We start from the raw sequence: 13900 nt of genomic DNA, 5'->3' as shown, positions 1-13900 counted from the left end.
GTTTTGAGACAGTTACCTGATCTCTGTACTGAAGTTACCAGCAAGCAGTGACAATGGATGTTTAAAATACATTTCCTTAAGCAGTTAGAATAAATTTGCTGTATTATGACCAAAGTCAACATGTGTTATTACTTGCTTAGCACATGAACTGTTTGTACACATAGGAATCAGCTCTTGGCTAATGGAAAACATTTATCTGATCTTGATAATCACAGTAACATTCAACTTTTCTTTCATCAGAAAGATAGTGATAAAATGCGCTAAGTTTCATCACGAGCTTCAGACTTGTAGTCTTAGAAGAGCCAAAGTTTAAGCTGCAACTAGACAAGCTGAGGTGCTCATCACTGTCCAAAGCCGCTGGAACGTGTAGTCCTCTCCTTACGCCATTGCACTCCCTCCCTTGTACTAGCTGTGGTGAACCAGTTCAGCTTGCTAGCCTAGTGTAGGTTTTTAATCTTCTGCCCGTTTCATGAATTGGCTTGAAGTCAAGTGACAAAGTCTGTGCAGGGGGAAACAAGACAGTGGCGCTTCTTCCACTAACTGCTGGGCTTTTCCCCCTCTACCAGGGATGAAGTGTTACATCTGTTACATCATTGCTGTAGCTGCACACTGAACTTGTTGGTTACATCACCCAAAAGCATCCATGTGCAAGTGCACGTGTGCGGCGTTTGCACTCTGTACTATTAAAACCTAGATTTCTAAGCTGTACTGCACTTGCTGTTGCTGGTGGCAGGAAGAGGCTCGAACTTGAAGTTGAGTCATTACGTGTGCAAAAGTTTAGTACTTAATTTTACAGAGGCTTAGACTGTTGGTTGCAACACAGTCCAAATCAGAGTTCAAAAGATTTTAATCAGACACTGTGTGGTAGGTATTCTGCAAAACCTGACAGTGGCACAGTACCCAGCTGCTCTGATCCTTCCTGACCACCAGCGCTAGGACTCTCTTATCTGTCATTTGACTTCTAAAATCAAATGCTGCTCTCTTATCTGTCATTTGACTTCTAAAATCAAATGCTGCTAATTCAGGAACAGCATCAGTGAAAGCTTCCATCCATCGGGTTATGTATTGTCATATTTAGAGCAATATACTAATGCCTTCATTTAGACTCTCACCTCTGTGCTTAAAAGAAATAAAATTGTGAGCCTTGAAAAAAACTCTGACCTGTTTTCACTACACACAAATAGTTACCTTGGAGAAAAGTTGTGTCTGTTTAATTTCAAACCGTAAGCATGGAACACCAGGCCATTCCGAACTGCTTGTACAATGCAGTATCACTGTATTTAGGTAGAAGCCATTAAGTTTTTAATGAAGAAATTTTTATGTGGTATAGGAGTCTCGGTATCTTCCTGATGTAGGGAAATCATTCTCACATTTTATGCAGGAACAAAAGGCACAGAAAAGCAATCATGTATGCAAAATCCCAGAGCTGATGGCATAGTCCATATCACTTCAGTGCAGTCCACTGTCATGTATGGAAATTATCCTATTTCAGCCATCACTCTAAAGCATCTATTTTTGTTTACAGTACAAAATATCCTTTAAATAAAGTAGGATGGGTAGGCAGGTAGAAGAGTTATATTTTGTGTGGTAAAATGCATTATCAGCAAATAAAAAAAAAGAGCTCTTAGCATTACCACAGAGACAGCTTTCTTTTGATACAGACATCGAACAGCATGCAAGGATAGCTCATCACTAGCCTGTGTGCCCAGTGATACTCAGATTTGCTAATGTGCTTCTTGCAGGTCAGAGCTAAGTAGGACTACACACAGGTGACATCACAAGTGACTAGGATTAGCAGGAGAATAGCCTTCATCTATCACATATTTCCAATTTTGCTGCCACAGAAGTCTCTGATCTTTTCCTCTTTTCAGAAATTGTTACTAAAGTGCAGCTCATTGTTTAAAAACAGCAAAAGGCCATGGCTAGGCACCACCACAGCTGCAGGAGGGTGCAGCAATCCCCACGCTATTAGAAGTTAAATTGAAATTGTTATCTTTTACGTGAATGTCATGACTCCTTCTCCTACACTGCAGTGAGAACAGATGAGTTTTCTACAAAGTCATGAACAGCATCACAGCAATCTCTAGAACTGTGACCTAACACAAAACCTGAAGGACATCAAAGCCAGTATGAGTCAGATTAAAAGTAAACCCCCCCCCCAAAACCTGGGGTAATTCTTCAAGCACTATCATAGCTCTGTGGAATGCCTTGCCAAAGGATGCAATGGATGCAGAGTTCATTTGAAGGAAGACTGAAGATGTCTATGGAAGGGAAACCCATCAGCAGAGGAATTTCTCTGAAAATACATGCGGGTCAGAGTCCCCGGGGCTGAAACTGTTCTGTGGCTGGGAGATTACGAAGGGAGGTACCATAAATGCTTGCCCTGTCCCTACTCCTACACAGAGCACATGTTTACACTGCGGGCAGGACTTCTCTGGCCTGAGCCTGCATAGTGCTTGTATGGATTTTGAGAACGAATCCGTAGATGAAAGAGCCAAACGCATGCACACAAAGCACATACAGCTAAAATCAGCTGCCAAAAGAACAAGTCCTCTACTCAGTATTATGCAGAGTTTTAGAATTCTTGACAGGTAAAACACAAGTCTGCTAGGGTGGAAGGGAGATGAGGAAGAAGGTGAGAGGTGAAGAGAGCAGGGAAAAAAAACAAAGAAGAAATGGAAATCAAGTAGCTAGCAGTCTCAGACATTAAGCAACATGTACTTCTAAAGATACCTACTTACTTTCCAAACCTTAGTATGCCTGATACATATGTCTGCCAGTGAGCAGAATAGAACATGAACAGTCCCACAAAACAACAGAAAAACAACCAGTCAGGATTTGTTCCTAGTCGGATTGCTATGCAGGATCCAAGGACAACAAAAACTGAAAAGCAGAAATGAACATGTTAGTCATATAACCTCTTTGCTGGTAGTTAAGAGAAATTAAAAAAAAAAAAAATATCACAAGGCATTTTACATCACTGTAACAAAGTAATGATATGATTGATACTTTACTGAGTAGCTAACCTCAGGGACAGTCCTGGCAGGAGACACCAAAACACAGGACTCTCTTCTTCCAAGTGAGGGCCCTGCCTTCTAGCCTACAGTGGTCATTCTCCCTTCTTCGGGCCTTGTCATCTCGTGTTCTTTGCAACACTGACAGCTCCAACTGAAAAGCCTAGCTCAGAGAAGCTAGTAGTTGCACTTCTCTGGGAAGCGAGGCATAAAGAATGTAAAAAACTCACAGGGCAAATGTTTCAGCCATTAAGATTTTATAGAAGTACAGGCACTGCCACCAACAGCAGCTAAGTTATGGAAAGTAAAACTGAGCAAGGTTTACTTTTTAAGGACTCCAAATCAACTTTTTTTAAACTCATTCTTCTAAGGAATATAAATTATCTTTCTCCTAAGTGCCAGGCTGGATGCCCTATTACCAAACTGATATTTTGGCACCTCACTCCTAAAGCGGAATCCTTGGTTTCACATGCCAGCATTGGTCTTTTAGGTCCTTAAAATCCTTTATTAGGCAATCACCTGCACCCCACTGGAAAACACAGGCTATGTATAGCAAAGAATCTCTGAGCATGCTGTTACGGAATTCTTTGTTCACCATTAGGTCATTCAAAGAACACTGTACGTGAAGATGCAGAGTGTGAGCAGAACACGTTACCCAACACGTGCCAGAGGTACTTCTGGAATATCCTCCCTGATACTGGTCAGGGATGCAAAGGTCAGGGGCAGTCTTGGCTGCAGTGACCAGGAGATGGTGAAGTTCTCCTAAAAGAAGGGAACACGCTGACCCTGCTCTGAGCAGGTTGGACTAGATGATCTCTACAGGTCCTTTCCAACTTCAACAAATCTGTGCTTAATCAGCTCCTCTTGAAAACAGGTAACTTTTTTAAAACTAGGATGGGTAACAGTAGGTTAAGGCTACCTGTGGAAATAGAGTCGCAACCATGATCAAAGAGTTCTCCTAGAGGAGAACTACTGTTTGTTCTTCTGGCTTGCTTCCCATCAATGGCATCCAGAGACTGGTAGATAAAAAGTCCTAATGCACCCAAGATGTATGCCCAAAAAGGTGCCTGAAAGAGATTCACATATAAGGTCACTAGGCAGTTCCCAATTTCTTAGCTGATCATCTATTTCATTAAAGGTAGAACACTATTCACCACAAAACTATACTACATTGTGCTATTTGTTAGTTAATAGACAAACCAAATTCCTTGCGCTAGTCTACATGAATTGTAGTAACTACTATAATGAACTATTCCAGATACACCAGTGAAACACAGGTCCTTCCATTTATTAAAAAAAAAAACACAAAAAAACCCACCCAAAAAACTTTAACCTCTCTTCTGCATCAACTGACTTTTTTCCACCTTAAAACCACAGTATTTCTATAATTATTTGTATTCTTTGTACTGAAACATGTTACAAAAATAAAAGTAATCTTTAAAAAAGAAAGTACGAGCAAGGCACTTACTAAAGTTCTCAGCAGTTTATGTGATAGATGCTTAGATGATTTACAACATATAGATATAAAAACCCATTACATTTTACTAAATAAAGTCTTCAGCTTTTAGGGAAAGAGATTTTTTCCAACATACAAAAATTGACTACATAGGCACTTTGGACAAGGGTTTGAAGAAATTAAGTAATTCACTAAATATGAAGGAGCAACTGTCTACTGACTATCAGAGTTTCAAAACAAGCTGTGAATCAGTTACATTAACACCAGTCTTAGGTTCAAAGGAAATGTCCTACAGTAGTACCTTTCAAAAGCATTATTTTCACACGCACAGTCAGCATGTCTATGTCTAGGAATTAGTTTTTACTAAAAATTACTTATAACGCCTTTTGAACAAAGCACAGGTAAAATTTTTTCTCAAGTAGTTTCCAGTGGTATCCTTAACATTTAGAAACACTGTTCACAAAAAGAGTCAAAGTTAGGTATAAATGCTGGAAATGCAACTTGCAGGTTAAAGAAGTGAACGGCCACAGGCTGAGTCACAGAGCTGAATCCTTTCCCACTCCCAGGTAAGGGACAGCTGCTGCGGCTCTACACCTCTGCAATTCCTCTGCTGCAGCACAAACAGACCAACGTGATTACATGTATTTCCTAACTCCAGTAAAGGCTATTAAGCAGATTTAGACAACAGATCAAATCTCAGCTCACTGAGATTTGTCCACACTTGTATAAACCCAGTGTCAGAGCTGGGGGGAAAAAGGAAAAACAACAGTTGTCCATCAGTTCGTAGGCAGGGACAGGAAAAGACAGCAATAAGAATGCAGATGAGCTGCTCCTCCAGACGTTCTGTTTTCTCATCACCATTATACTCACTGACTTGAGTTAGGGGAAAAAAAAAAAAAAAAAGGTATGCCTCCAGTCAGACTGATCAAAACACACGTCATTCCCAAGAACCAGCATGCTTAAGGGAGGTTCAATTCTGAACAGCTTTTTTGCTGTTATTTAAGACTTCCTCATGTATTCAAGGCTGGCTGATACACTATATGTTATCGCTTAGTTTTGTGCTCTTAATGTGGAAACAATATTGTCAGCAAATGTATGATTTTCCTGCTACCCAGTATTTGGATAATTTCATTAACAAAACATTTCCACCATTTAAAGTCAAACGGTTGGCTGCTGTGTCCAGCTTTGAAGTAAAAGACAGTCAAAGAATTAGGGATTCCAGCTATGGGTGAGAAGTCTGGATTTGTATGGACACAGAAATCTAGAAAACTTAGAAAAATTCTTCAAAACTGGCAAGGCTGTCTTTCCCCTTCATCCAAGGAAACTAAGTAAAATTGTAATCGCAGATCATGTTGGAAGCCTTGAGCAGGTGAAACGGGATGAGTAGATATTCTCATTCCAATGGACATTTAACATGCTGGTATCTGAGAACCGCCCCCCCAGAGATCACACTACAGAAATCCAGGTCAAGTGATGACAGCAATATGTTTGATGTTTACCAATGGAATTAGTCAAGTTATTTACGTTTCTTCTCCCTTGTTAGTGCAGTTAAACAAAGGAATTTTGTGTTGGGGGATGGGGTTAAGCCAGGGAATGAGTTCTTAGCCAACTTTTGAAAAAGTTTCTCTCCTCTGACAAAGGGGGAAGGACAGAGCCTGGGGACAGCAGGAGATGCCTACTGCCACCCCGGGTTTGCAGATCATGTGGAGGAACAGAGAACTCAGGGGCCTCTCCTGGCTCAAGCTCACTTGGTCAGACATTCTGCAGGGAGGCAGCAGCTATCAGGCAGCCCCTGTTCTTGCTCTCCACCTTTCCAAAACAGAGAGTTGTCAGCCATTGCTCAGGTATTTCAGGACATAAAAGCACAGTTAGGACCCCTGTTGAAGCTAAGATCATTTCACTTGTGATATAATCCACATACTAAAGCTACCACAGTACCTATATCAGCTTATTCAGGATAACTCTGTTGTACGGAGAATAACTGATACTGCTCAAACAAGGCAGCTCCTCACACAGACCTATGAATGAAGCATTATGAGCAGAAAGGCTAGGAGAAACCACTGGTTTCACTGTAGTCCTTTAAAGTAGTATTTTAAAGACATTTCCAATTTTATCACCGATACAACTGTGAACTGCCACAAAGGTAATCTGCAGCGTTTTACAAGGCGTCCTTACTGTGACATACTTCTACTAGTTACGAAATGATAGCTTGAGATCTATCAAAACTTGTCACTCTAATCCCTGGATTTTGGTAAGTAAACCAGGCCACACCTGACAATTCTGTCCAGGACACCACTGGTTTTTTGGCTGCATTAGGCTCCCCTCCTTTTGCAACCATCTACCTATAGCTGAAATAGATTTTAGTTTGCTTTAAAGTCATCAGGTTCTCCAAATCATGGACAGAAGTAGACTGTTTCCAGTGCTAAATATTCTAGCCAAATTCCTTACCCACTCTGCATTCACCCCCCGCAGTGTGGGGCACATCACCAATTAAGTCAAATGCCGGAGCGTGGGCATTTTCTTATTTAACTGAATCATTTCCATAATTGAAACACCAGTCAGGAACAGAAATCTGTTATGGCACTTTTTTTTTTAATCATTAGCCATAGTTCTGTACGCCATACGCTGGTATTATCACAATCTTTTTAAATGCAAGCTCCATGAAGTACAGCCTCAATTCTAACCAAAACACAAGGCTTGCATGCTAGTTACTGTAGTTAGTTTATGAAAGTTTCCATAACCCACAGAACATGATGCAAGAACTCCTGTTCGAGGTCACATCGTCTAGATCTACCTTACCCCAAAACAAGTGTAACACATTAAATGTAAAAATAAACAAATAAATCAGCTTCAACTCAAACTTCTCATATTAGGTCTTTTTGACAAAGCAATGGCTTTTGTCAAGTTGCAAGTTATAGTACAGGTATAATCATTAAGACTGCTGATCCAAGTCTGTTTGCATTAGCTCTTGCTGGGACAAATCAAAGCAATGGTCCCCCCAGACTCCAAAACTAAAACGCTCTGCTCCTTGATGATCTGGAAAGAGGGGGAGAGTTTTCATCCTCTTCCCAGTAAGGATCATCTGTATCCATTAACACCTGTAGCGGATGCATCTATATCTCCACAGCTGCGGAAAAGGGAAGAAGATCCTAGTAAGTATAAGGGAACAGGTGTCTGAGAGAGCTTAGAAACACAATCTGGAGCATTTCATCCCTAGGCTGTCAGTTCAAATTTAACCCAAAGTGGTAATAACCAAAGGTCACTTGCGATCAACTATGCTTTTAGCAGATTAAATGAATGCTCTTTAATTGGTAAAATACAGTTTTCTAAATCACCGAAGGTGCACAGAGGTTTCCAAATTCCCTAATAACCACAGATTCTCTCTGCTGTCCACCCTCTCAATACAGCTACAGCTACTGTCTCCTCTGCCTTCTCACATGCCTGGCTCTCCATCCAGGGATGTCCCCTGCTGGCTTCCCACGCTGGACCCAAGTAGTTTGCAAATTAGAGAAGTGGGAGCATTTGAGAACGCTGACATGGCTGACAGACTCAGCAGAAAGGTCAGGAGGCTCCCAATAATCATCAGCTTTTCACTGATGAGGTGTTTATTATCTCTGCCCAAAGTTATATCCTGTCCAAGCAAATGTATTATTTGGCCAGAGCTAGATGCTATTCTCATGGAACTAGAAGAGAACACAAACCTGGGGGAAGGGGGAGCGAGTGGGGATACTTCTCTGCTTCAGTTAAAAAGGATGTCTGAAAGATGATACAGCCCCAGAATCTTGTCACACACAGATTTGGTACAGTAGGTCTAGCCATCTACTGAACCAGAGGGTGTCAAAACAAAACCATGTGCATATAGTCTTTGGCAGGTATGTGTGGCATGCCTCTCCTTCAGGAAAAAGTGTAGGTTGAACAGCAGTCCTTCTTCTTCTGCTTCTGTGATTCCACCCCACAAAAGAACATGGACAGCTGCAGAAGACTACATGTGCCAAGGACATCCCTTACCACTTATTTCAAGCAAAGCTCTCAAGCCCAGAGGGTTCAACAGCCCAAGATCTTGCAATATTTAAAGATTCAGCCCCCCCCTTAATTACTCATCACATTTAGTCATAATCTCACTTCCTCAATCCACAGCTACTAATTTTGCCCTGGTTTGCACGGTCCCTCTCTGGACCAGATCCAGAATAGAGAGAGACATTTTTACTGGACTCCCTCCCTCTTGCCCCCAAACACAGATCATTTCCCTCACTTCTGTTCAGCACAAAGCACTATGTACAATCGTATTAATAGCAGGAGAAGGGAAGGGCCTGTTTAAACCTTCATTACAGCATGAGGAGAGGACAGGGGGAGGGGAGGGGGAAATATCAAATAATCATACTATAGCCCAAGTGCATTTCATGCACACCAGCATCTCTCCGCATTCCTTTAGCATCCTCCTCTCCCTAACAAGCTCCCTCTGAAAGATCTCCCACCCTTCTGCATCAGGGTTTTGGAACCTTTGCTGTCTTACTTTATGCCAAATACCTCTTTCTCTCATTCACTATTGAGTGGTCTGTTCTTCACTCATGGGTATTGGCTGGATTCCCCACCCCAGTCAGTGCTTCACGCTTTTCCTCTACCAGGTCAGGGGCTTAATTCTTCTTCCTTCACGCCCCCATGCCCCCAGCTCACACCAGCTGTTCCAGTTCACCCTCTTTTCTACTTCTCCCTCCCACAAAGCTTAGTTGTCCCCTTGGAGTTTACATGATGTCATGCCTGTCAGTATCTTCCCCTCATTTCCCCTCTGACAGGAAAAAACTCAAGACAATCCCTCTTTCAGTTTAAAAGGAGGTGTGGTTGTTGGGGTTTTTTTTGTTTGGGGGTGGGTTGGGGGTGTTGGGGGTTTTTTTAAGGGAGTTTTTTTAAAAAAGAGAGAGAAGCAGAGACAACACCTAGCCAATGTTCCTCTCCCTCCAAACAGTTAATAGTAGAGCTAGCTGGAGTCACCCAGACCCTCCCATGCTTTTTGGTCTCCCTAGACATATGGCTTTCTAAACAGCATAGACCAGCAAGATCAGCTTTTATAAATTCACTGCACCATTTCTTAAACAATTCTACAAAGCTAGCCACCACAGGCCTCCCTTGCCTCTCTCTGCTTTCTACATGAGAACCCTTGAGCCCCTGCCCCCTTTTGCCATCACTGCCCAAACTGCAAATCCATAATCCATGCTCTTCTCTTCCCATCTTCCCCTATTCCCAGTAATCTCCAGGAAATTATAGACAACAGGAAGAAAGGCTTTAAAAAAAACCCCAAATAAATGAGACATGATGGAACCTATGAAGTTGACAGCAAGCAGGACAAGTCTTTATCACTGGATGACATCTACTCTGATCAGTTTGGGGGGCTCTTTGTTTAGATCCTGCTGTAAATGCTACAAGATTATTTTTATTTTAAATAGATAGAAATTCAATACAAAGTCATTATTACTGTTAGCATGAACTTCTGTCCTAAAATTCTAGCTTCCTATGCTATTTTAGAGAGACCTGTGTCTAAGCTTGAAGGATTACCGAAGCCAGGCCCCTCCACAAGCAACCATGAAAGCAGCAGGATCAGTGTTTCCTTTCTCCCTTTGAAAAAGACAGAATTATGTTTAGCCAGTTTTCTTCCTGGTATTGATGCAAGCTAAAAAAAAATAACATGTCAGTTTCCCTAGAAACTGAGAGGGTAAGAGAGATTCCCCTGCAAGACCTAATGAAGTAACTGTAGCTTCTTCAGAGAAGTCAGCTGGCAGTAGAGCAAAACAGTTCACTGTCAAATGGGGATAAAATAGAAATCCTCACCTAAGAAGTGCTCCATTTACACTCTAATGCAGCAAATATACGCTGTTCATACTTCAAGTCAGTAAAACTTTTCATTCCTAAATATTTTATAATTAGTATTAGAAAAAGAAAAAACAAACAAACAAAAAAAAAAAAACGAAAAAAAAAACCAAAACAGCCTGAAGTCATAGCGAAGGAGGTATTTCAGCCCTCCACAGAACATGAAATGTGCAGGTAGTGTCCTCCCCACCACCACACCTGGTGTAGCAGTCCTGGGTATTATTCCTATAGATTACTGTCCTAAGTTACACAGAATAGGAAACTAGACAAACACTCTACAAAAAAATCTACACACATGGATTTTAGTTACAACAATGCTTGAGGGGTGCAGTCTGCTAATGGCTTAGCTACAAGTAAGAAGGCTTATGTTGAAATGTGCATTTACAGGAGACAGTGATACTACCCATGTTTCTACTAAACAAGGAGACATTACTGAAGCAGACAATATTTTATAAAGCCAAAACATATTGTGCTAGTCAGTAACAAAGTGGCTTTAATGGCTACTCATGCTGATGAAAATAAAAAGAATAGTGTATAAGGAAATAATGGCTACACAGTAAGAGAACAAGGGAGCATTGTATGGTTTTAGACATTAATTGCATTGGCGGAGGGGGAAGCATTATTAAATTGTGGAATTCACTGCAATACGACATAATGGAATCTGAAAGTACAAACAGGTTCAAAACAAGTAATTCAGAAGGCAAAATCATGAGGTGGAGGGTGTCTGTGGAGAAATAGATCCATCGGTTGCTGTTCTAGCAAGTAACCTGAGTAGAATCCCTTGTCAAGAAACCCCTAAACCACAGCCTTTTGGCAGCTGGAAGGGTATATCAAGGAAAGATCTCTTTTCTAGGCATCTGCTAGCAGCTACGCTCCAAGGGATTTCAGCTACCAGTCTTACTTGTTTCGGGTAGTTTGTACAAACATCAAGACTTCAGTGTTTTCAATAAAGGACTAATAGAAACGGCCCACTTAAAGACTGGTTAGGGGAAAAAAACCCCCACCACACAAACTAACTCATAAGAAAAACCCCACCTAAAACCCAAACCTGCTTGTTATTTTATCCAAGCCTTCTATCCAGTGCTCCTACACTTCCACCAAGAGAATATAACAAGTTCTTGTTAGTCCATCAGGTAATCAAGACTTGTTCATGAGTGGAAGAGGTGGCTTGGCAGTATAGAGAAGTGATGTTGAAGTGTACTATGCTATTAGTTCAGCCTGTGATTCAATGACCTTTAACATCATTTTTAGTTCCACCTTCCCCCTAGCCCTTCCAGCCTACACATCCAAGTCAAAAGTACAAAGTAGATGTTACAACAGTACATATAACACCTATTAGCATTGCAACAGTTTTAGCTATTTTTATATTTTTTAAAAAGCCATCCAGAACCATGACATCTTAGGTGGAAGACAAGCTGAGTTGTTAAACAAGCAGAAGAGAGATAATGATGCCCTAAGTGATGCAGAAAGAGAAAGTGAGGGCTATTCTCACAGCGCAGAGGCAAAAAAAATCCCAGGAGGATAAGGAGTCTGGCTTTACACTACATATTTATAAAGCATATACAGATATCTGAACAAGGAAGTTTAGTCCAAACTCTAGATTCTTATAAAATTCAGCTTCCACAATTAAAAAAAAAAAAAGTAAAGTTTCTAAAACTCAACCTAAGCTTTTCCAGAAGGAATGGTTCCCTGGATGTCTGCAACAGAACCTTGTTCTTTTTGTGCAAGAGTCCTCAAGGGAAAAATAACTTAAAATTTACTTTCTGCCTTTTTTTGCCTGAATAGCAAAGAGAAGCTAAAATGAACATCCAGACACATAGCTGGCAAACTAAGCTAAAGGTAGCAGTTCCACAAGCATTTTAATTCTCAAAGCGCCACTAGAAGACAATCTGCCGTTTCCAACCATTCACTCCCATCTCTATCCTCCCTTCTCCTACTGCCTGCAAGGCCACAGAGTGCCTCTACCTGGTGATGGAAATCAGGGAAGTGATCAGGTTAGACCAAAGCAAACTTAATTTTGATCTGGATCAGCTTCCTGGTACGTCTGCCACAAACACCTCTGCTAGCATAAAGGGCAAAGCAACTAGAGAAAAAGAAGGGTTCTTCTGTCAACAAGAACGCTCACCAAAGTATATCTAAGTTATTAAAGAAACCCAACCAACTGCCACCTCTGCCTTAAGTTAGGATTTAAGCCCACCAGAACGCAGGAAAACAACAGCCACCCTTGAAGATATTTTACCTACACAAAGCCATTCTCCCCTGCTATTTCCCACCGTGAAGACTCTGCACTGGGAAACCCGTAACAGGCTGGGAAGCTCCAACAGAACTCCTTAACTTGTCAGAGAAACCGCAGGCCACCCAGTTTAAGCGCCAGCAGCATCAGCCCACGTTAACAAGCCTGTTTTCCCTCCAGAAGCTAAAGCAATTAATCGTTTCCTATGCGAGGATGGGAAGCATCTCAGCTACCGTCAGCTAACACGTCTGCAGCACAAACCAACCTCGATTCCGGACTAAGCGGTGCCGAAGTGGCGTCAGCCACGCGGGGTGGCCAGCTCTGCCCTGCTCCTGGGCGCATCCCGCGCCCTCTCTCCTGGCCGGCGGCCCTTGTTACAGCCTTCCTCTCCAGAAGGGAGTTGACAGCTTCTGTCTCCTTCCCAGCAAGCTGCGTGAGCAGAGGCACACGCGCGGGAGGTACGACGGTCCCCGGAGCAGGCTGGGCTCCCGTGTTCCAGGGTCTCAGCTCGGCTCCACAGACCCATCATCCAAGCCCCGGGCCCTTTCACCAGGACCTCTGGTCAGCAAAGGGGCGCGGAGGAGCCCGCTGGAACTCGCCCTTTCACGGGATCCCCCCAACCTTTTGGGCATTCCAACCGTAACACCCACCTCCAGCCTGACCCCCCCGCCACCCGCTACCCCAAAGCGTGACCCCTGGCATCACCGCTCCCCTGATTTCTCAGGGCAAACTCGCAGCGCTACCTTAGCCCTCCCTCCCGCGGGAAGGTGTGACCGGGCACCGCACCCCCGTGGCGGGCCACGGGCCCGAGAGCTCCGGCCGGCTACCGGCAGGAGGTACCGGGGCCAAGGGGGGGGGGGGGGGGGGGTCTCGCCCGGCGGCACCCGCTGCCGGGGTAGGGGCCGCCGGGCTGAGGCGAGGCCCTCGGCGGGAGGAGGCGGTGTCAGGCGGGAGAAGGGCTCTCACGGAGAGGAGGGAGGCGGCGGCGGGCCGGTACCTGCTCGGTGGCGCTGGGGCAGCAGGCGATGAGCGGCAGCGCCGTCAGGCAGTTCAGCAGGAGGCCGCCCAGGGTGATGGCGTTGGGGGCCAACCCCAGCGGGACCTGCTCCACCAGCCAGGCCCAGTAGGGCTGCAGCCAAGGCTCCAACAGCGAGCGCCCGGCCGCGCTGTAGCGGTGCTGCTCCAGGCGCTTCAGCTGAGCCGGGCTGAGGGGCGTGGGCAGAGCCCAGCGCACGGCCATGCCGCCGCCGCGGGGGCCGCCGCCGCCGCTCGGCCGCTGCACCGGACGGGACCGGGGTCAGGCCGCCGCCGCCGCCACCGCTCGGGGCGGGGCTG

The 13900-nt window shown here is 43.8% G+C and overlaps 1 protein-coding gene across 1 annotated transcript in view; it reads right to left on the bottom strand.

The window, feature by feature from the left end:
• The window catches only part of CHPT1 (choline phosphotransferase 1), a 23527-nt gene extending 9627 nt beyond the window's left edge, over nt 1-13900 (bottom strand). Inside the window, exons 1-3 of the mRNA XM_049821452.1 lie at nt 13563-13900; nt 3934-4081; nt 2742-2883 (exon numbers count right to left, since the gene is read on the bottom strand). Coding sequence (XP_049677409.1) covers nt 2742-2883; nt 3934-4081; nt 13563-13805 — 533 coding nt within the window. The 5' untranslated portion in view covers nt 13806-13900. The remainder of the gene's footprint in view (nt 1-2741; nt 2884-3933; nt 4082-13562) is intronic.

The sequence above is a fragment of the Accipiter gentilis genome, chromosome 18 (assembly GCF_929443795.1).
Source record: "Accipiter gentilis chromosome 18, bAccGen1.1, whole genome shotgun sequence".
Classification (NCBI taxonomy): domain Eukaryota; kingdom Metazoa; phylum Chordata; class Aves; order Accipitriformes; family Accipitridae; genus Astur; species Astur gentilis.
Note: the sequence above shows the minus strand (reverse complement) of the source record. Positions and strands in the feature narration are given on the sequence as shown.